We start from the raw sequence: 21,107 nt of genomic DNA, 5'->3' as shown, positions 1-21,107 counted from the left end.
CAGTGTCGCCGCCATCTTTGTTGATGTGTCAGCTCCGCGGGGGTTTGGGGAAGCGGCTGTGGAGAGAGTGAGGGGTGGGCCGCGATCCCCGCCGCTGTCTCCCCCGCCCACTTCTAGTCCGGAGGATCCCGCCATGGAGAGGTTGGACCCTGAGCCGGAGCTCCAGCGGCCTAGTTAGGGTGCGGCCTGAGGCTTGGAGAAGTGGGGTGAGTGCCGAGGGGCGTCCGGGACCTACTGGGGCGGCGCGGCGGGGCTGCCAACCTCCCGGATGGTCCGGCGGCCCCGGGGCGGGGGCAGGCCGGCTGCCCGCCTCCGGATCTGGCTTCTCTCCTGAGGGAGGACAGAGGCGAGCGGTGGGCGCCGGGATTCGGAGCCCTTTCTCCCCGCCGCCTCCCTTGGGGAGCGGGGGCCCGGGGAGCGGGCGGCGGGGACGCGGCGGCGGGGCCTCGGGCTGTGCCTCGAGAGCTGTGCCTCGAGAGCTGCCGAATTTGGGCGGATTGCCTGGGCTGCAAGTGGAAAGAAACTGCGGCCGAACTCCACCTGCTCGGAGATCTTTCACAGTCATTCACCCATCTCGCTGTTGGGCTCCAAGTTTTGCGTTTACTGTTGTGGCGACTTTTCACCCCTCTCCAAACACTTCCATGACTGTGATTTTAAGTTATTTAGAAATGATTCTTTGATATCTTTGAGAGATGCAGTTCTTTGTTTTTATGTTGCCCCCTATGTGGGGACTGAACTCAGGGGCGCGGCACCACTGAGCTACATCCCCGGCTATTTTATTTTATTTTATTTTTTGTTTTCTAATTTTAATTCACGGCTCGCTAAGTTTCCCAGGTTGTCTTCCAATTTGCGATCCTCTTGCCTCACCCTTCCCTGTAGCTGGGATGACAGGCGTCTTACACCGCACCGGGATTATGTTGCTTTTTAAACAAGGACATCAGGCATTTCTTAAACCTTACTTGCTTAGGAAGGAATTCCAAATTTATGTCTCCATCATACATGTAAAGTAGCAAAACAAAACAAAAAATCTCTTGCATATGTCTCCCAAATAGCAATACTGGGTAGCAGTGCCTTGCAGGTGTAGTTATTGCTCAGCCGTTTAACAATTTAGCAACTTCAGCAAATATTTATATTTTGATTTTGTCCAGACTTAAGAGGCCCGGATATATAGTCAGAACATCTGTATTAGAATCCTGCTTCTTTCTCTTAATAGTCTTGCAACCTGTGGGAATCAGAATAGTATAGGAAAAATATGCTGTACTGTGCTTGGTACCTGGCAATTTTCTCTGCATATGTATCATGTTCTTTTGATGCCCAGCTTTTTTATTTATTCCAAAACAATAAATAGGGTATTTTTTCTAAGGAAAATGTGCAGAAAATTAGTGGAACAATGTTTCAAGATGGGTACTAGTAGTCATTAAAAGAAAAATCAATGTTTAGTATGTAGGTTGTGGGTGTGGCCTTCTCAACTATTAACTACACCCTCCTATTTGGCAGAGTGATCTTTCAGAAAAGATTAAGGTTCTAGAGTCATTGAGAATGAAACTGAAGTATCTTTGTGTATAAAGTACACTGTTCTGTGTGCATTACTTTTCAGTTCTTTCTGAAATGAAAAACAGATGATAAATAAGCCTCCTTTTTTTCCTTTTTGGTCTTTTTGTGTTATTTTAAATTAAACATATTCAGATAAGATATTGGGTAGTTCATAAATCTTGCAGGGTAGTAGGGAAAATGATTATTGAGGAGTCCCCCAGAAGATGCATGGATTATGTTTAATTTGGGGGGCTTTATCTAATTCAAAGTAGTTGTGTATAAACTTAATTAAAGTTTCTTTAAATGATAGGGATTCCATAGAAAGTAATTGACATTTTAGAGTCTTATTTTTTGCTGAGAGGAGTGTCTAATGTGCAATACAGTCACCACTCTAACCTTTTAGTTCCCTGATCCATAAACCAAAGAGTTGTCTTTTGATACTATACAGTAACAATATAGCTAATGATAATTGTCTAGTATATTCATTTTAAAAACATGTTTATAGTTACACACTAACATTTCAAAACAGTGCAGTATACTCAACTTTTTAGGGAGGGGATGATAGGTTGTAGCATGAAAGCAGCCTTATTTAGAGATTTAGAAAACCATCTTTTCCTTCAAAGTACTATTAATAAATCTTCCCTAGTTTCCCAAGCCCTCAAACAGTGTCAATTAAAGTAAGAATCCTTAACCTGAAGTTTTTTTTTTCTTTTAGTAAAACTTAGGTTTCTCATTTGTTTCTTATCTCTACTTTTAAATACTAGAACCAGTTCTTGAATTTCTTATAAACATGTTACTGGGTTTACAATGTTGTGAATGTTACACTTACTAATCATTTTAGAGGCAGCAGTGGGATCATAAACAATTGATCCTTTAATCTTAAATTGTTTCAAATAATCCTTTGAATTTTATTAGCTACTGAGGTTTAAAATTTTTATTTTGGTTAGTAAATAAAGAGAAACATTGGGGGTAATTAGGTCCAGCACAGTATTGAATGGATCTATTTATTAACATTTTTCTGTTATTAAAACACACATGAGCTCATCGTCTACTGTGGGATTATGTACTAAGCGCAAATGAATAATTAGTTTTATAAACTATACCATACCAAATTAACCAAATCTAGACCAAAGGTGGATTCAAAATTTAAATATTAGCCCAAACTCTTTAACATAAAGCAGACTTACAACTTGCAGTTATTATTTTTTTAACTATTAGCTTTCCCTTTTGTCCTTTTAGTTTTTGGATTTGGAAGAGAAATTAATTGAAAAAACTTTTCATATTTTCTTAAACTAATTAAAGTGCAAGTAGTGATGTCAATACAAATAGCTGCAAATTAAGATTTCTGTATTAATAAACTTTCTGTTTTAATATTAAAAAAAATTATTAGAGGTATCTAAAATTGCATGACTCTAATATATCAAACTGATAATTTAACATATAACTTCTGTGATATATGATGTGGTCACTGACCCTTTTTTTCTGGAATCATGATGGGTCATAATTTTTCTTTTTCTTGTTATCTTGTCATAGGATTTGGTACTATTTGGGGTGTCTTATATTAATCCCTTTTAAAAACATCTTTGTGTGTGTGTTTGTACATGAACATGCAGGTGATAATAACTCATATAGCATAAAAATTCACCCTGCCCCAAGTCTTGGGTACAAAGCTGAAAGACCTCCATGGCAATAAATGACTTTGGCTTCATAATACAAATTTTTAAACTGGTGAGCTAAAAGAAACTTTTAAATTTTACAACTGTGTTTATTTTTAAGAAAACCCAATGTATTCAATTTTACCCAAAAGCTTAATTAAGATCTTAATTATTCCACTTTAAAAACTGTATCTTTCTGGTTGTGTGTGGTAGTGCATACCTGTAATCCCTATGACTTGGGAGGCTGAGGTAAGAGGATTGCGAGTTCAAGACTAGCCTGGGCAACTTAGTGAGACTCTGTCTCAAAATAAAAAATAAAAGGGCTGGGGGCATAGCTCAGTGGTAGAGTGCATACCTAGCATGTACTATGAGGCAGAGGACTCAATGCCCAGTACAGAAAAAAAATTTTTTTCTTCCTTTTTGCATAACGCATCTAGAGTTCTTTGAAACAGCAACTCAGTTTTTTATGTTTTAAGAGCAGAATTGGATCTGTGTAAATTCATCTTAAATAAAACGTAAGCATTAGACAGTTTAATTCTGGAAAACAAGGTATTCATGTTTCTTATGTTCACTTTTTTACTGTTATTTTTAAAAACTTTATCCAGGAAAGTATGCCTTTTCAAGTTAATATATGTGAAAATCAATTGTTTGATGGTGTGAGCAGATGATATTGAACTATGTGAATGCTTTTTTCATTGATTTTTGCTTCTGAATTTAATTGCCATTTCAGAATCTTGCTAAAACTGATAGAAAGGTAAGTTTTGTTTATACTTCTTTCAAATGTATTTGGGGGGAATATGTTAAAAGAAAGAAAGAAAGAAACCAAAACCCTCTTGCTATACTTAAACTTTTACTATAAAGAACAGTAAAGCTTATGTTGAAAGGAGTTATCTCAAGGCTCAGTTTGCTTATCTTAATGTATATTATTTAATGATATTATTTGGGGCTTGAATGGTACAATTTATACTTTCAAAGTTTGTAGTTTGTTATAAAGTATTTAGGTTGAACCAAGGTTCTTCTGGATTTAAAATAGCTATGAATTTATATATATGTGTATATTCTGATGGAACACTGGCAGACATTAAAATGTTGTAATGTTAAAAGCTGTATGGTCTGTAATGCTTTTGTGTTTTTTAGCAACAAAACAGAAGAATAAAAGACAGCATAGTCTTTATGTATTGGTCCACTACATCTCACCTCAGGCATGCACCTTGAGGGATGAGGAATGTCTGTTTTATTCCCTATAGTGTTTCCAACACCTAGAACATGTAGATTCTCAATATGTTTTTAACAAATGGATTAAATATCTACTCTGGAAATTATTTTCAACTTGGTACCTTTGTATGAGGCACATTTATTTGATAACCTGTTAACCAAACATCTATAGATTGGATGAATTTGTATTTGCAGTTTCCTGAGTAAGCTTAAGTTTTTATTGTTTGTAATGCTAATTAGTGGAAAAAACAGGAAAGAGAACCCAAAACTGTTAAAAGTGTTTTTATTTATATAACTTTGTAAATAATTTTTAAACACTCATTCCTTCATAAAGAAATAAAATTCAAGGTAGATCATGCTTTGCTTTAAGGCACGTAAAAACTGCTTCTTGACCAGTTGCCTACAGCTGATGAGCTCCAGCAAGAGCGAAACCAGTTCTCACCTACTGAAACAGTTTTGAAGTGTGAATTGGTCCTGTAGTACTGTGTCAGAAACACAAACAACTCTGGGAAAAATAAATGTTTGAATTAAGAGGAGTTTTGTTACTATAATGTTTTAAATATGGTATTTCCCCTAATAAGTGAAAGTTAATAAAGAGTTGAAATATCTTGTATTACTTTTAACATTGAAAAAGCAACCTATATTGTAATCTATAATTGTAATTACTGCATTTATTTAAGAATGTGAATTTGATTTGTACAGATTCTTCTTAAATTAAAATAATCTTGTCAATATCTAGTTTTGTATCCTCCCCATTTAATCTAGTACTAGGCTATTCTATCCTTAGTAGCTTTGGTGATAACTCCCCTCCCAAAACAAAAACTTGAAGAGCATCCAAATTGGTCTGCATCAGTATTGCCAACTGGAAAAGCCTGTGGGAGGACTCAGCTGACTAGTTTTTTCCCATAGTTGATTGTGGAGAAAATCAAAGGTTATTACATTTTTTGTTTGTTTTTGTCTATTACCATTCTTGTGCAGTTATTTAATCTTTGGTAATGGCTTTGGTAGTAGATCACATAGATCTTGATTAACCCTCTCCTTTCCTTTAATCCTCTCTTTTTTCTTTGTTATTCAGTCAATAATTATTTGATCATTAGAACACTAAGTTTGCAAGTTCTAAGTGATTACCAGATGTCGGCTTACATGATGACTTTTTCAGAGGCTATAGGCATATTACTGGGAGAATGTATAGAAAATATTGTTTTTTGAGATTAAATTTAGTCTTCCTTAATTTATACAATATGTAAAACTGATCCTAAGCTTAGGAAATTATAAAAACCGTTGATTATTTTGCCTCCTAGATGAATATGCAGCAGGATGTAAGGAAAATTTTTGTTGTTCTGCGCTGTCTTACAGCTTGTTACCCACCCACTAAATGATGTGTGGATGCCAGATCATTGTGTAAACCCAGTGGGTTCCACCATTGTTGAGAACTTGCTACACAGCATTTGCAAAAATGAGCAATTAACGTAGAAAATAGATTTACCTATTTATTATTATACTGCTTGAGACTTAAGAACTTTGACTTGAGTTCAGAATGAGGTTCCTTCTTGCAGAAACAAAGCTCATTTAAAAGGTGGAAGGATGCCCGCTCAAAAATGTCATAAGAAAGAAAGGCTTGAACTGCTTAATGAGCATAAATGCAGTGTGTTTTACTTTACATAGAAATTATTTTGTACTTGTGATGAGGGAAAATTTGGAGGAAGATTTAATATTAGAATCAGTCCTTTAAACATATTTTTAGTCTCTAGATAGACTGAAGGAAAGAACAATATGGATGAGAACAAAACCATGGAAATGTTAATGTGTGTGTTGTGGGAATCCTAGTAGACTGGTGAGACTTAGTATAGTGAAGCATTTATTTTAGGAATATGTTGAGAGAGAAGATTGGAAAAGTAATGTTACTGGTTTAGTGTGGAATCTCAACTATGGGAATAAATATTAAAAAGTTCGTTTATTTTACAGTGTTGGGACTCGGATTCAAGGCCATGATCACACATACTAGCAAACACCCTATCACTGAGCTGTCTCCTCAGCTCTTTTTTTTTTTTTTTTAAACGGGTCCCTATTTATACTGTGTAAAACACTCAGCCCTGCAACTTTCCTCTGAAGGGCAGTCCTTTAGTAAGGTCCTGGTCTGACATTATTGTCAATTTTGGTTATTCCAAAAATTAAGACAGACCCCAGTCATTTAAAAAACAACTACAACATTAAAATGAAATCACAAACTTATTCTCCCTGAAGAAAAGTTGAAGCTGTTTAGTTCCCAGGTGCTGTGATTGAAGAAGAAGAAGAGGTATAATCTGACTCCAAGACAGACTTCCTCATCTTTCTTTACCTTAGCACCTTTGGAGTTGGGTGAAGAAACCAGCCAGTAGAGGCAGTTTTCATTACCTGAACCTCCGAAGAGAGAAGAGGTAGCCCTGGATGCACTCTGGTCCATCTGGCTGCATTGGACCGAGGTATCTGAGGAGGTGATGCATGTGGATGTTGTAGGGACAGTGTTGTAGATATCCCTGGCCCCTTTTGCCACTAAGACCCACTTCAGAGAGTGGCTCCTATTCCTGTTTTCCAAGCCAGTGTACTACACTTCAGCCCTTTCTCTGGGATTGGATGACCTGTCTCTTGCCTTGATCCTGTGCCATCCCCGGGTTGTCCCAAGCACCTTGCCCTTCTGTTAACCTTGCTCCTTCATTTGGGAGTTTTAGGAAGAGGAGCTGGAAGGGAGAATGGCGTAAGTTTGAGAAACCAACAGTTAAGTGTTCCAGAGTAATCAGAGGCCTAGCTGGGTTGCAGGTAGGGGACAATGACAATCGAAATATAGGAGACCTAAAATTGTCAAAAAGAATATGAGGGCAAAGGAGAGGAAGAAGTCAGATGACTAGTAAAAATAATATCATTGACAGAAAAGATTAGCAGAGGGTACTCAATTATAGAAACTATAATTATGATTTTGAATTTGGTCATTTTGAGTTTGAGGTGGTAGAGAAACTTCCAGTGGAAATGCCTATATTCAGGTAGAGTATTAAATAAAGAGACAGAGGCAGTGAGGAAGAGTTGATAGATAATATGATATCTGTAACTCAAGTACAGGATTGAAAAATTATGTAGGCATCAGCTATGAGTTGTGGCTTCAAGTTATCTAAGTAAATGAATTCTAGCAGAGGAGAAGACTTGGAGACTAAATTCTTGAAAACTACAAAAGCTGGTAAAAGGATAATAAACCAATTTTTGTTTAGTGTTTTTCTGTTGACAAATCAGGGCACATGGAGGAGAGCCATAAAGTTGTTGATAAATTGCTTCTCACTTGCTGAATGCTGAGGAGCATAGCATTTTTTATCTGCTACTTATATTATGTCTTAGTCGGCTTTGGGTTCAATTTCTGTTAGATTCATGATACTTTAAAAAGTTCACTTTTAGATTGACTTCTAAATTGTTAAGATTTTAAATTAAACAGTAACACATTCATAAGTTATTCTTAAAGTGAGTTACCTTGAGTGAGGTAATATAAGTGGCCAGTGCCCCTGTTGGAAAATAATTTCACTTTGTTCTAGATTTTGGAATATAAAATACTTAATGAGGCTTTTCATTTACTTACTACACTATTTGCATTTTCTAAACCAAGTGTTTGACATCAGTGTGGGCTTTGGCTTGTTATCTAATATATACAGCAAGATAATGATGATTTCTGTTTGGTTGTTTGAAAGTAAATATTATACAGATAGATAGCTTAGAGTGCCAAAGTCAATGGCTATATTAGTTGCTAAAGTGTAAACAAAAAGGCAACATTTATTTAACAAAAGAAGCTGATGATCTTCTCTTTCCTTTTAATTGTTCCTCCAATTTTATGTATTCCTAAAATGAGGTTCACCAAATACTAGTCTTACTAGTTTTAGAATATCATTTTTGTACTTATAGACTTTAATTCAACAAATACTTGAACCTATAGGAGTCTTGTAAATAAGTCTTGTGATTTATTACAATTTCTCCTTTTCCCCCTCCCCTCTCTACTAGGGATTGACCTAGGGGTGCTATGCTATATCCCCAGTTCTTTCTTATTTTATTTTATTTTTAATTTTGAGACAGAGTCTTGCTGAGTTGCTGAGCCTGGCCTTGAATTGCTATCCTTCTGCCTCAGCCTCCCGATGGGCCAGGATTATAGGTGTGTGCCACCATACCTGGCTCCAGATTTGTCTTTATTAACAAAATTCACTCCTGCTTAGTTTTCTGAGGATTCTATCTTACTAGTCTTCTCTTATCCTATTTAGTCATCCTCTGTGCACCCCCTCCATTATACCTCATTTTGTTATTTAAAAAATTGACCTTTATTTTGTTTTCATCTGTTTTCAGATGAGTATAGCACTCATCTCTGTGAGAACATCACCTGCCTACTTTTTAATCTAACGATTTGGTAGCTCATCTGCTCTATATATGCTTTCTTGATACCTGACAAAAGAAGTTGACAATTCTTTTTCAATAAGATCACTGAGAGATTTTATATTTATCCATCTAAGGCAATCTTTGAAGCTGAGGGATTTTTATAAAGTAGCCAGGATAGTAATCTTTTTAAATAATAGCAAAACGTATTCCAACCATGTCAAATTAATTTTTAAATATTGCTTCTATTCACCTAGGTAGTGCATGTGGGCTCCACTTGGTTTGTTTGAAAATTGTTTTATTTTTGATGAAAATGTTTAAAAATCATCATGGTACTTCATGGATCACTGCCTCAGTAAAAAGTTAATTTCTATCAGGGAATCCTTTATTTTCAGAGCTAGGTCTATAGGCTATAGGTCACCGTGACTTGTTATTATTTGGTTTCCTTCTAGGTAAATTTTTGGAGGGGGAGCGGGAGTAACCGGGATTGAACTCAGGGGCACTGGACACAGAGCCACATATCCAGCCCTGTTTTGTACTTTATTTAGAGACAGGATCTCACTGAGATGCTTAGTGCCTCGCTTTTGCTGAGGCTGGCTTTGAACTCGTGATCCTCCTGCCTCAGCCTCCTGAGCCACTCTCAGTAAATTTTTTTAACATTATTAATATGCATTATATTATTATCTTGGTTTGTGATTTCTAGTGTTTTCATTGTTGTCTTCCCTCTCCAGTATTTTCTTATAGATCTTGTAGTCTCTTCCCCTCAGAGCTGAAAGAAGTGTAAACATCTTTGGCACTAATTCTCCATTTATAAGTATTATTCCCTACCTAACATCTTCCGGGAATGATTGGAAAATGCTAAACAGCAACAAAGTAATTAGGGATGTTAGGTGACTAAATGGAAGGAGGAAAGACAATGAGACTTTGCAGTAGCTCTGCTGATTGTAGATAATTTGGATTGGCTATACTATTCTTTTTTCTCCAAGAGAGATTTTTATTAAAGAAATTATTTTTGGGAAAAATCTATGGTCTTTGGTTATTGCATATCATGGAGTGTGAGCAAAGAGATATGAGGTCTTGGTTTAAATTCTTTTTTTTTAAAAATTTTGATGTTTTAATTTCTTAGATGTAAAACAAAGATCAGAAGCAAATTTGAAGAAATGCAAAGTGAATTGGTGCTTGTCAACATGTCAGAGACGGAGAATGAAGCCTTCATTTCCTCTGATAAAAATATTGGGAAAATATCTGAATTAAAGGAAGATTCATGCAGCTCATTTTCTGGTGATGAAAGCAGCAGATTAGAAAATGAATCCAAACTATTGTCATTAAATTGTGACAAAATTTTATGTCTGCCTAATGAACACAATAGTCATGTTGAAGCACACAAAAATTATGTCCCAAATAATGATGGATGTAAGGATTCTTCTGCCAAAAAAGACATATGCCCAGAAGATTCCGAACAAATAACTAACTTACCTAGTGGAGATTTTGCAAAGCAAGTGTCTAAAACAAGTGAAACAGAACAGACAGTAACACAAATACTGGCAGAATTAAGGTCACCTACATTTACAGAAGCAGCTCATCAAAAGACTTACTCAGAAAGTCTCTATGATACAGACTGCACCAAGAAACTTATTTCAAAAATAAAAAATGTTTCAGCATCAGAGGATTTGTTGGAAGAAATAGAATCTGAGCTGTTGTCTACAGAGTTTGCAGAAGAACACCAAGTACCAAATGGCATGAATAAAGGAGAACATGCATTAGTTCTGTTTGAAAAGTGTGTGCAAGATAAATATTTGCAGCAGGAACATACTATAAAAAAGTAAGTTTTAAAATTCCTTTAAGTAATTTTTTTCTCTAGGACTACAGATATAATTCCTTTAAGTTATCATCTTGTTTACTAATAATTTCATAGTACAGCCATGATAAATAAAGGTGTATTTACTGAGTGCCAAGTTTTTCTAATTATTTAATACTCTAAAGTACTAAATATTATAGTGTAAGTTCATTGAAAAACTGAATTTTTTATAAAGACAAAACTTTAAAAAAAATTTTTTTGCTGGGTTAGGTATTGAACTTGGGGCCTTCAGTAGGGTGCTAATACTTGCAAGCACTCTACAACTCAGCTATATTTCCCCACCTAAGTTTTTCATTGTTGAAAGAATGTAGAAATATGTTAAAAATAAGAAAAATTTAAAAGGAAATTAAAAGTCATAAAATTCAACATTTTTTTAAAAATCTCCAATGTAAATACATTAGTTTGAAAATTAAAATCTAAAGGACATAGAATTAGTTGATTTTCCTTCAATAAATAAGAACATAAACTTTTTTCGTGGGAGTGGGTACCAGGTATTAAACTCTGGGGCACTCAACCACTAAGTGACATCCCCAGCCCTATTTTGTAATTTATTTAGAGACAGGGTCTCACTGAGTTGTTTAGTGCCTTGCTTTTGTTGAGGCTGGCTTTGAACTCATGATACTCCTTCCTCCACCTCCCCAGCCACTGGGATTATAGGCATGCCCCACCGTGCCCATCCAAGAACATAAAATTTTAATAATGATTTCATTTAGTTTTCCTAATATATTGTAGTACCTTATATTTTTATTCTTGATTTATATAGCTAAGTGATGCATTATTTTAGGTACTCTTTTGTAACATATAAGAAAGTTAAATAAAGTATATTAGCCTTCACTAAAATATATAGTGATTTCTTTTAAATAGGATACTCAAAGTTTTTTTGTTTGTTTTTTTTAATCAAGAGAATGTGTGTATAGAGAAAGAGAAGTAATCTACTTGACAGAGGAGGATAACAGAAGAAAATATACTATAATTCAAATGTTATTTGATATCAGTTTGCCTTTTCATGATCTCCTCCTTCTGGTTTTCAGTCTTTCAGAATATCCTATTCAGTGGATCAGTCTTGCCCAAATCACTAATCCTTCATTGGTTTACCCAATGAGCTTTAGTCTCTTATTATCTAGGCTTGTCCCTTTTGTATTTTTCTATTTTTGAGTTCATTTGTGATAAAATGCACAAAACATAAAACTTACCATCTTTGTACAACCAACCTGTAGAATTTTTTATCTTGCAAATCTGAAACTCTATATTCATAAATAGCAAATCCCTCTTGCCACCTCTCCCCAGTCCCTGTTGGAAGCCACCATTCTACTTTCTCTTTTTATGAGTATGATTACTCTTAATACTTCATGTAAGTAAAATCATTCAGTATTCTCTCTTTGTGATTAGCTTATTTCACTTCATATAAGGTCCTCAAGGTTTATCCATATTATAGAGTGTGTCAGAATTTCCATACTTTTTAAGGCTGAATATTTTCCATTCTATGTGTATATCATATTTTGTTTATTCTTTCATGGACATTTGAGTTCCTTCTCCATTTTGACTTTTGTGAATAGTTTCTTTGAGCTTACAAATATCTTCAAGATTCTAACACTGTTCTTAGTGCTACCTTACAACTATTGCATTACTCCTATTTATATCCTTAATAGTGCTATTTTGTGAATAAACTGTATTCTCTATGTATTTGAATCATTGGAGCTTCTGCCACTTTTAATTTTTTTCAGGGTAACTTCCTCATTACTTTGCTCTCTGCACCTATCTTTTAGACCTTTCCATTTTTGCTTCTTTTCACTTTTCTTAGATGTGGACTCATTACTTTTGTACATCTCTTATAAATTATAAGACATGTGCATTTAATGATAATTACAAAAAAAATGCTCTTAATAATGTGCACTATATATGTGTGTATACACACACACACACACACACATAAACTCATGGGATCTTCCTAACAACTCTAGTATATACTGTTATTATCCCAATTTTACAGATGAGGTACCTGAAACAGTAAGTAACTTGTTCAGGGTCACATGCAATCAACGTAAGATTATAATCTAAGCCTTGTTAGTTTGGCTACAGAGGTTTTATAAATGTGGTTATAGAAATTAACTAATTACAAATTGCTGAACTTATCTAAAAATAAAAAGTAAAAAGTCGAGTCTTCTTTTTTGCTTCATCCTGTCAGAGCAGTGGGGTAAGCACAATTCTGATCAGAAACCTGGAGTTGGAAGATTCCCATTGCTGTTTGCAAGTGTTACCTTAACTATATAAACCTCTTTTGAGTCAAATATTTTTCATCTCTATGAGGGGTACTTACCAGATGGGACTTTTGTGGGCATTAGGCATTGTACAAATGTCATATGTTACTTTAAAGTGAGGTTGATCATAAACATAATATTTTCAATTCCAAGTAAAAGCTTTGTTCATTCAGGTCAGCTCTTAAACAACTAAAATTTCTTTTCTTTTGCCTTCATTTTAATTTTTCATGAAGAAAACTACTTTTCATTTCCTTTGATTGAAACGTTCATAAATGCATTTGTTTTCAGATGTCTTTGTTTATATATCCATTCCTGTTTTCCTTTTCTCCCTAGCTTTATTGAAGTGTAATTGACAAAATTGTATATATTTAAGGTGTACCACATGATGATTTGATATGCATTGTTAACTGATTTCTATAATGAAGTTAGATAACATATCCATCACCTTACAAATATACTTTTGGGGGTATGTGTATGTGGTGTGGACCCTTAAGATCTATTCTTAGCAAATTTCAAGTATATTATATGGTATTGTTAATTATTGTTCCTCTGGTGTACATTAGATCCCCAGAACTTATTCATCTTATATCCCCAGCCCTTTTTATTTTTATTTTGAAACAGGGACTCATTAAGTTGCCCATGCTGGCCTCAAACTTGAGAGCCTTCTGCCTCAGCCTCCTAAATAGCTGGGATTACAAGAGTATGCCACCATCCCTCAGAAAATAATATATTTTTTCTTTTTTTTAAATTTTAACTTAGCAAATAGTGTGCAGTAAACTTATAGTTAGTAGCATTAACAATCCTATAATAATAGTTGTTTACTTTCTTAGGTATCCTATAGTTCAGATTCCTTTGTGGGCAATTTTTAAGATTTTATTTCTGTCTTTGTAGGGGGACTTAAGATGAAATTTCTGCTTAAACTTTGTTTTACATTGACTACACTTATATAACTATTAGTATATCATTAAAATATTTCTAAAATGTAAAGCAAGGTACCTCAATCTCAGCCCTATTGCCATTTTGGCCCAGATAATTCTTTGTTAAAGGTACAGGTGTCTTTTGAATTTTGGAGTGCTTAGCAGCCTTTCTGACTTCCACCCATTCAACCACCAGTAGCAACCCCTGCCCTTATTGTGACAATCCAGAATGTCTCCAGATGCTTGAAGGGATAAAATTGCTCTTGATTACAAACCACTTATCCCAGGGGTTCCTAGGCTGAAAGAAAGTTGTTCATAGTTGAGATGGCCAAAGGCCTGTTTATAATAGGACATGATCTTCTTTTTTTGATTATATGTCACTTGATTTGAAATATCTAGGAAAAAATTAACCACCTGATTGGCTAAAAGAATGTTTTGCAGACTATCTGATGCATAGATCAACAGTGTGAATATTTGATAACAAAGCTGAGTTGATCTTTATTTTTCTGAGCTGCTTTTTCTTATGTGGACAGGATTAGAAGCATTTGAGCCTTAAAAGGGCTGGGGATGTGGCTCAATGGTAGAGTGCTTGCTTGGCAGGCATGATGCCCTGGGTTCAATCCCCAGCATTGAAAAAAAAAAAAAAAAAAGACAGTTCTGAGAAATGTATCATTAAGGAATTTTATCCTTGTGTAAACATGATACTTTATGATAAAAGATTACTTTGGAATGTTAACCCAATATAATCATAGATATCTACACCCTAATCTACAAACACCCCACATTTCATTGTGTATCCATTTTTAATTATGTTTTATCTATACTACCCTTTTATATTTAGGTTAATTAAAGAAAATAAGAAGCATCAGGAGCTCATCTTAGACATTTGTTCAGAAAAAGACAATTTAAGAGAAGAGTTAAAAAAAAGAACAGAAACAGAGAAGCAGCATGTGAACACAATTAAACAGGTAAAAAAGATAAAAAATTTTGAATACCATATTTATAAAATTTTAATTGATAATTTATAAAATAAACACATTCCTGAAAATTTATATATAAATTGAAATTCTGTAAATTAAATCATGTTTTAAATGCATAATTACTCATATTTAAAGCATTCTCTTATGAAGTGTAGGAATCATAGCTTGAATTATTTTATTTTATGTAAATATTTTATATGTGTGATTATTCTGCTAAATAGAATATATTACATTATGTTCAAAATAATAAAGACAATATGATTTGACAGTCACTAGACCATTTTTATCAATCAAGGTAAGAAGCTATACTATACATACTTAAAAGTTTATATCTGGCATTAGGATATTTTTATACTTAAAATCTAGTATGGTTCTATTTTCAGTATTTTTGTAAACTATGCTGTGAAGATTTGTTCTAATGTGATTGTGTATAATCACAGAGCTAACTGGCTCTCTTAGCCTGTTCTTTCCTTTCTTCTTTTTTAATGAACTCTCTAATCAACAAAGTAACCACTTAGACTTGATAACAAAACTGAGCTGCTCTTTATCTTTCTGAGCTGCATTTTCTTCTGTGGGCAGGATGAGAAGCATTCTAGTCATTAAAGTATAATAACTTAGCAATGAGGACGGTTCTGAGAAAATACATAATTAGGCAATTTTGTCACTGTGTGACCATCCTTAGGGTCTACTTAAACTAAGATGGTTACAACATCACTAGGTGATATAACCATGTTGAATCATTTGTTATTCATCATTGACAGAAACATTATGTAGCACATGACTGTTATTTCCTTTCATTTCATCTTTTACAGAAAGCTGTATAATGAAAATAGCAGAAAATACTTGGTGACAATATAATGAAAAATTATACAGGTTTCACTTGTTTATGCTTTGGTATTCAATTAATGCATCTTTTCACAGTTGAAGGTGAATACATTTGTAAGATTTTATGTATGATATTTAATACTGATTTTTATGTGCTGTAGGACTACCATATGTAAACCAAACTTAAGAAGGTTAAAGTATAAAGGAGATTTAATAATAATAGTCTGGGTCCAATAGTCAGGTAACTGCTGATGACCAGAATCTTCAGACTGAACAGATGGGACAAAACCAGAGCTTCCTTTCCCAAGTATATTAAAGGTTGTACCTTTAAAAGAAAAAAAAGAATGTTGGATTCATCTTTCTTTTGCTAGCATTTAAAGAACTTTATACTTTTTAAATAGAAAACAAGTCTAGTACAATATTCTTTCTTAATTTTATCTCTAGATCTGCACTGTCCAGTATGGTAGCCACATTTGGCTTTTGAACACATGAAAGGTGATTAGTCCAAATTGAGAGGTGCTATAAGCATAATATACACAGCTAATTTAAAAGACTTAGTACAAAAAATTATAAAATAGCTCATTTTTTCATGTTTCTGTACATTGAAAAGGTATATTGAGTTTAAACTATTACACCTGTTTCATTTTGCTCTTTAAAGTGTAACTACTAGAAAATTTAAGTTATAGCCAAGTATGGTGGCACACACCTGTAATTCTAGTGACTTGGGAGGCTGAGGCAAGAGAGTACAAGTTCAAGGTCATCCTCACAACTTAGCAAGACCCTGTCTAAAAAAAATAAAAATGAGGTAGGGATGTAGTTCAGTGGAAAAGCATCTCTGGATTCAATTCCCCATACCAAAAAAATAAGTTAAAAAATTTAAGTTGCCCATATTGTTTTGACAATCAGCTTCTGTCTCTGTACCAAAATACCTGACATAAACTACTTAAATGAGAAAGAGTCTATTTTGACTCAGAGTTTCAGAGGTTTCAGTTCATGGTCAGTTGTCTCTATTGCTTTGTGCCTAAGATGAGGCAGAACATCATAGTGGAAGAGCAAGATGGAGGAAAGCTTCTCATCTCATGGCAGCCAGGAAGCAAAGAAAGAGGAAGGAACTTGGGACAAGAAACACACCTCCAGTGACCTACTTCCTCCAACCTTGCCTCACCACCTGCAGTTTCCACCACTTGCATTTGTCCATTCAACTATCAGTAGATTAATCCACTAATGAAATCAAAGTCCTCTTTATCATTTATCTTCCCCTGAGCATTGCTGCATGGAGGATTGAGCCCAGGGCCTTGAGCATGTTGGACAAGCACTCTACCACTGAGCTATATCCTCAGCCCTTTTATTTTATTTTGAAACAGAGTCTTGTTAAGTTGCGTGTTCTGACCTTGAACTTGTGATTCTCCTGCCTCGCCCTCCTAAGTAGCTGAGATTATTGGCATGTGCCATTACATCCATCTGTGGTTTGTATTTCTGTTGGTAGTGTCTCTAGATAGTTTTTTATAAGAAAAATCAGCACACATGTAATGTTTAGGTCTTTTAAAATAGTTTTTTGGGATAAAATTCATATACCTCACAATCCACTCATTTCAAGTGTATAATTCAATGGTTATTAATTTGTGTGACCTTCACCATGGGTTTAGAAACCCCACCACTATTAGTTGTCACTCATTTGCCTCCAATACCACCCTCATCCCTAGACTTAGAGAACAACATATCTTGTCTTTATATATTGGCCTTTTCTGGAAACTTAATATAAATGGAATCATATATTAAGTAACAGTGTTTTCAGAGTTTCTTTCAAATTGAGGTATGCATCAGTACTTTGTTGTTTTAAATGATTGAATAATATTCCATTGTATGAATAAATATTTTATTCATCCTTTCATCAATTGATGCTCTGTGAGCATTCATACACAAGTTTTTATGTGGACATATTTTCATTTCTCTTGGGTATATACCTAGGAGTAAATAGAATGAGTTGAAAGGAGTTTCTTTCTTTTCTTTTCTTTTTTTTTTTAAAGACAAGAATTTTAGAAGAATTGGTATTCTTTAAATGTTTGGTAGAATTTACCTGTTAGCCATCTGTACCTGAATTTTTCTTGGTGTGGATAGTTTTTTTTTTTGGTTGCTGTTCTGGTTAAGAAATCACTTGTACAGGTCTATTGAAACTTTATGTTTCTTCTTGAGCTAGTTAGATAGTTGATTTTTTTTTCTGGGAATTTTCCATTTTTTCTAAGTTAAATATTTGTAATATTCATTCACAATTTTTTTTATTTCTCTAAGGTCAGTAGTAATGTCCATCTTTAAATTCTAGTAATTTGAGTCTTCTCTCAATTTAGCTAAAAGTTTGTCAATTTTGTCAACCTTTTCAAAGAATCAACTTCTAGTTTTGTTGTTTCTGTTTTTTAATTCTTTGTTTTATTAAGTTCCACTCTATATTATTTCTTCTTCCGTTTTTGGTTTAATTAGTTCTTCCATTGCCTTATACTAGAAATTTAGGTTATTAAATTGGAATCTTTTTTATTTTTTAATAAAGGTCACTATAGTTACAAATTTTCTTCTAAACATTGCTTTAAATGCACCAAATAAGTTTTGGTATGTTATGTGTTCATTTTTATTCACTAACTAGTTTCAGTTTCCTTTGTGATTTTTTCCCATTGGTTATTTATGATTATGTTGTTTAATTTTCACAAACTTGTGAATTTCCCAAATTTCTTTGTTCTGAGTTCTAATTTTAATTCGTTAGGGTTAGAGAACATATTTTGTATGATTTCCATCTTTTAAATTTACTGAGGTTTATTTGTAAAGCCAGCACACATTCTATCTTGGGGAACATTCCATGTGTACTTGAGTAGATGTATATTCTGCTGTTGCTGGGTAGAGTGTTGTATTACATCCAGTTGTTTTTTAGTTAGTTGAACTCTCTTGTTTCCTCAGTAATCTTCTGCCTAGTTGAGTCTATCTTTTGAAGTAGCATATTGAAGTTCTGACTTATTGATTTGTCTGTTTCTCCCTTCATTTCTGTTCAGTTGTTACTTCAAGTTTTTTGGTGCTATGTTATTAGATATGTGTTAGATCTTTTTGATTTTTCTCAATGGATTGATCCTTTTATCATTGTAAAATGTCCTTCTGGATCTCTTGTAACACTTTTTAAATTTTATTCAATTTCGTCTGATATTCATGTAATCGCTCCTACTTATGATTACTGTTTGCATTCTTTTCTTTTCAGTTTATCTTTGGACCTAAATTGTCTCCTGGAGGCAACATATAGTTGAATCCTGTTTTTTTTTTTTTTTATTTCAATCTGTCAGTTTCTACCTTTTGATATGATTATATAATCCATTTTCATTTAATATGATATTTTACATTGATTCACGTCTACCATTTTGCTTTTCATTTTCTGTCTTATTTCTCCCCTCTTCTTCTCCTCTACTTTCTTTTCAACTAATTGAATATTTTCTAATGTAATATTTAAATTTCTTTCATAATATTTAACTATACTTCTTTGAGTTATTCCTGAGTGGATGCTCCAGGGTACCATATGTATACTTTAATGTATTACTCTCTTCAGATTTATGCTAACAATTCCAATGAGATATAGAAATATTGCTATTGATTCCAATGATTAAAATATATTCATTACATTCTTTGTACTATATACATACTATTTATTGAAGTATTAGTGGTCTGTTTGTTATAGCAATGAAAATGATCTGGGAATAATTTTCTTTACAGTTAGAATCAAGAATAGAGGAACTTAATAAAGAAGTTAAAGTTTCCAAAGATAAACTAGTAGCTCAAGACATTGCAGCTAAAAATGCAATTCAGCAATTACACAAAGAGATGGCCCAACGGATGGACCAGGTATTTTTCATGTTCCTAAATTATTAACTTTATAGTCTGGTGACTCCATTATTTACTAAAATAAACTAACTCTTTTAGGCTTTTTGACATCAATGGTGTGTTAAGAATATTAATTTTATTTATATAAAATCAGCCTTTCAAAAATACTAAAGCAGAATTATAAAAAAAAAAAAATACTAAAGCAGAGCCATGCACAATGGCACATGACTATAATCCTAGTGGCTCAGGAGGCTGAGGCAGGAGAATTGTAAATTCAAAGCCAGCCTCAGCAATTTAGCAAGGCCCCTAAGTAATTAAGTGAGACCCTGTCTCTAAATAAAAAATAAAAAGTGCTGGTGACGTGGCTAAGCACCTTGGGGTTCAATCCATGGCACCGAAAAAAAAAAAAAAAAAACAACTAAAGCAGAGCTGGGCTGTAGCTCAGTGGTGGAATGCTTGTCTAGAATGCATAAGGCCCTATGTTCAATCCCTAGCATCTCAAAAAAAATAAATAAATAAACAAAGATACTAAAACAATACATAAATGCCTTCTAATTATTTAAAAATAAGTCAAGGAAGTATACAGAATAAAAAATGAAAGTCCTTCTTTATCTATAATTTTTTCCCCTGCCTTCAATTTGTTTATATCCCATTCGTTGTTCCATAGCTAATTATTGATATTTTGGTTAGTTTTCGTACCTCCTGTGCATGCACAAGTCACACATATTATGTATAGTCTGTTTTGTGTTGCTATTAAAAAAATACCCGAGTCTGGGTACTCCATAAAGAAAAGAAGCTTATTTAACTTACACTTCTGGAGCTCCAAAATCAGGGCAATCCAGAGAGAATAGTTGTATAGAGAGGCCACCTGACAGGAGTTAGTGTCTTCAGGCTACCTCTGGTGATTCTAGAGAAGTCAGACCTCACTCTGCCTTCATTGCTGAATGTTTGTTTAATGTCTCCTGCTGGCAGAACCCAAATGGAAGTTTGAGGGTAAGGGAACTTGTTGATGTGGTCTATGACAGTCATTTTCCTGGGCCACAGGATGGGACAGAAAAGGGTAGGATAGCAGGTCTGGGAGCATACATGGAAAATATCAGCCAAAGTAAAAGGAATTGGAAAGAATAATAGCAAATATTAGTATCGTATTGTTTTCTATAATTTTGAATTTTTCTTTTTATCTCAAAATTTTATGACACAAGAGCTTAGAATGTAATGCACGAATAAAAAATACATTGGTGATATAGGAAAACATTATTTATTTTAATATATTTTTATTTTAAAATCTTTTTATTAATGCTAGATAATATTTTTTTCAAAGGCCAACAAGAAATGTGAAGAGGCACGCCAAGAGAAAGAAGCAATGGTAATGAAGTATGTAAGAGGTGAGAAGGAATCTTTAGACCTTCGAAAGGAAAAAGAGATCCTTGAGAGGAAACTTAGAGACGCAAATAAGGAGTTTGAGAAAAACACTAACAAAATTAAGCAGCTTTCTCAGGAGAAAGGCCGGTTGCAGCAGCTATATGAAGCAAAGGTATGATTGTACCATTGTATCTTACTTGAAATTTATTCTTTGCTTTTCCAGTCAAATGATGATAGCATGGTTTAAACACTCAAAGTTATTGTTATTAACCTTCTAA

General features: G+C 34.1%; 1 protein-coding gene across 2 annotated transcripts in view; it reads left to right on the top strand.

Annotated features, from left to right (window-relative positions):
* The window catches only part of Ccdc186 (coiled-coil domain containing 186), a 51,198-nt gene continuing 30,091 nt past the window's right edge, over positions 1-21,107 (top strand). Inside the window, exons 1-6 of one of the 2 annotated variants that reach the window (XM_046450293.2) lie at positions 1-206; positions 6,747-6,865; positions 9,907-10,602; positions 14,655-14,781; positions 19,360-19,488; positions 20,789-21,001. In XM_046450293.2, the coding sequence (XP_046306249.1) occupies positions 6,831-6,865; positions 9,907-10,602; positions 14,655-14,781; positions 19,360-19,488; positions 20,789-21,001 (1,200 nt within the window). In that variant the 5' untranslated portion in view covers positions 1-206; positions 6,747-6,830. The remainder of the gene's footprint in view (positions 207-6,746; positions 6,866-9,906; positions 10,603-14,654; positions 14,782-19,359; positions 19,489-20,788; positions 21,002-21,107) is intronic. The other variant, XM_046450294.2, reaches the window with a different exon arrangement.

Source organism: Marmota monax, unplaced genomic scaffold (genome assembly GCF_021218885.2).
Source record: "Marmota monax isolate L192 unplaced genomic scaffold, Marmota_monax_Labrador192_F-V1.1 WCK01_AAM20220418_F8-fsc00004, whole genome shotgun sequence".
Classification (NCBI taxonomy): Eukaryota; Metazoa; Chordata; class Mammalia; order Rodentia; family Sciuridae; genus Marmota; species Marmota monax.
The sequence above is the reverse complement of the archived record's forward strand: the minus strand, read 5'-3'. Positions and strand labels throughout refer to the sequence as shown.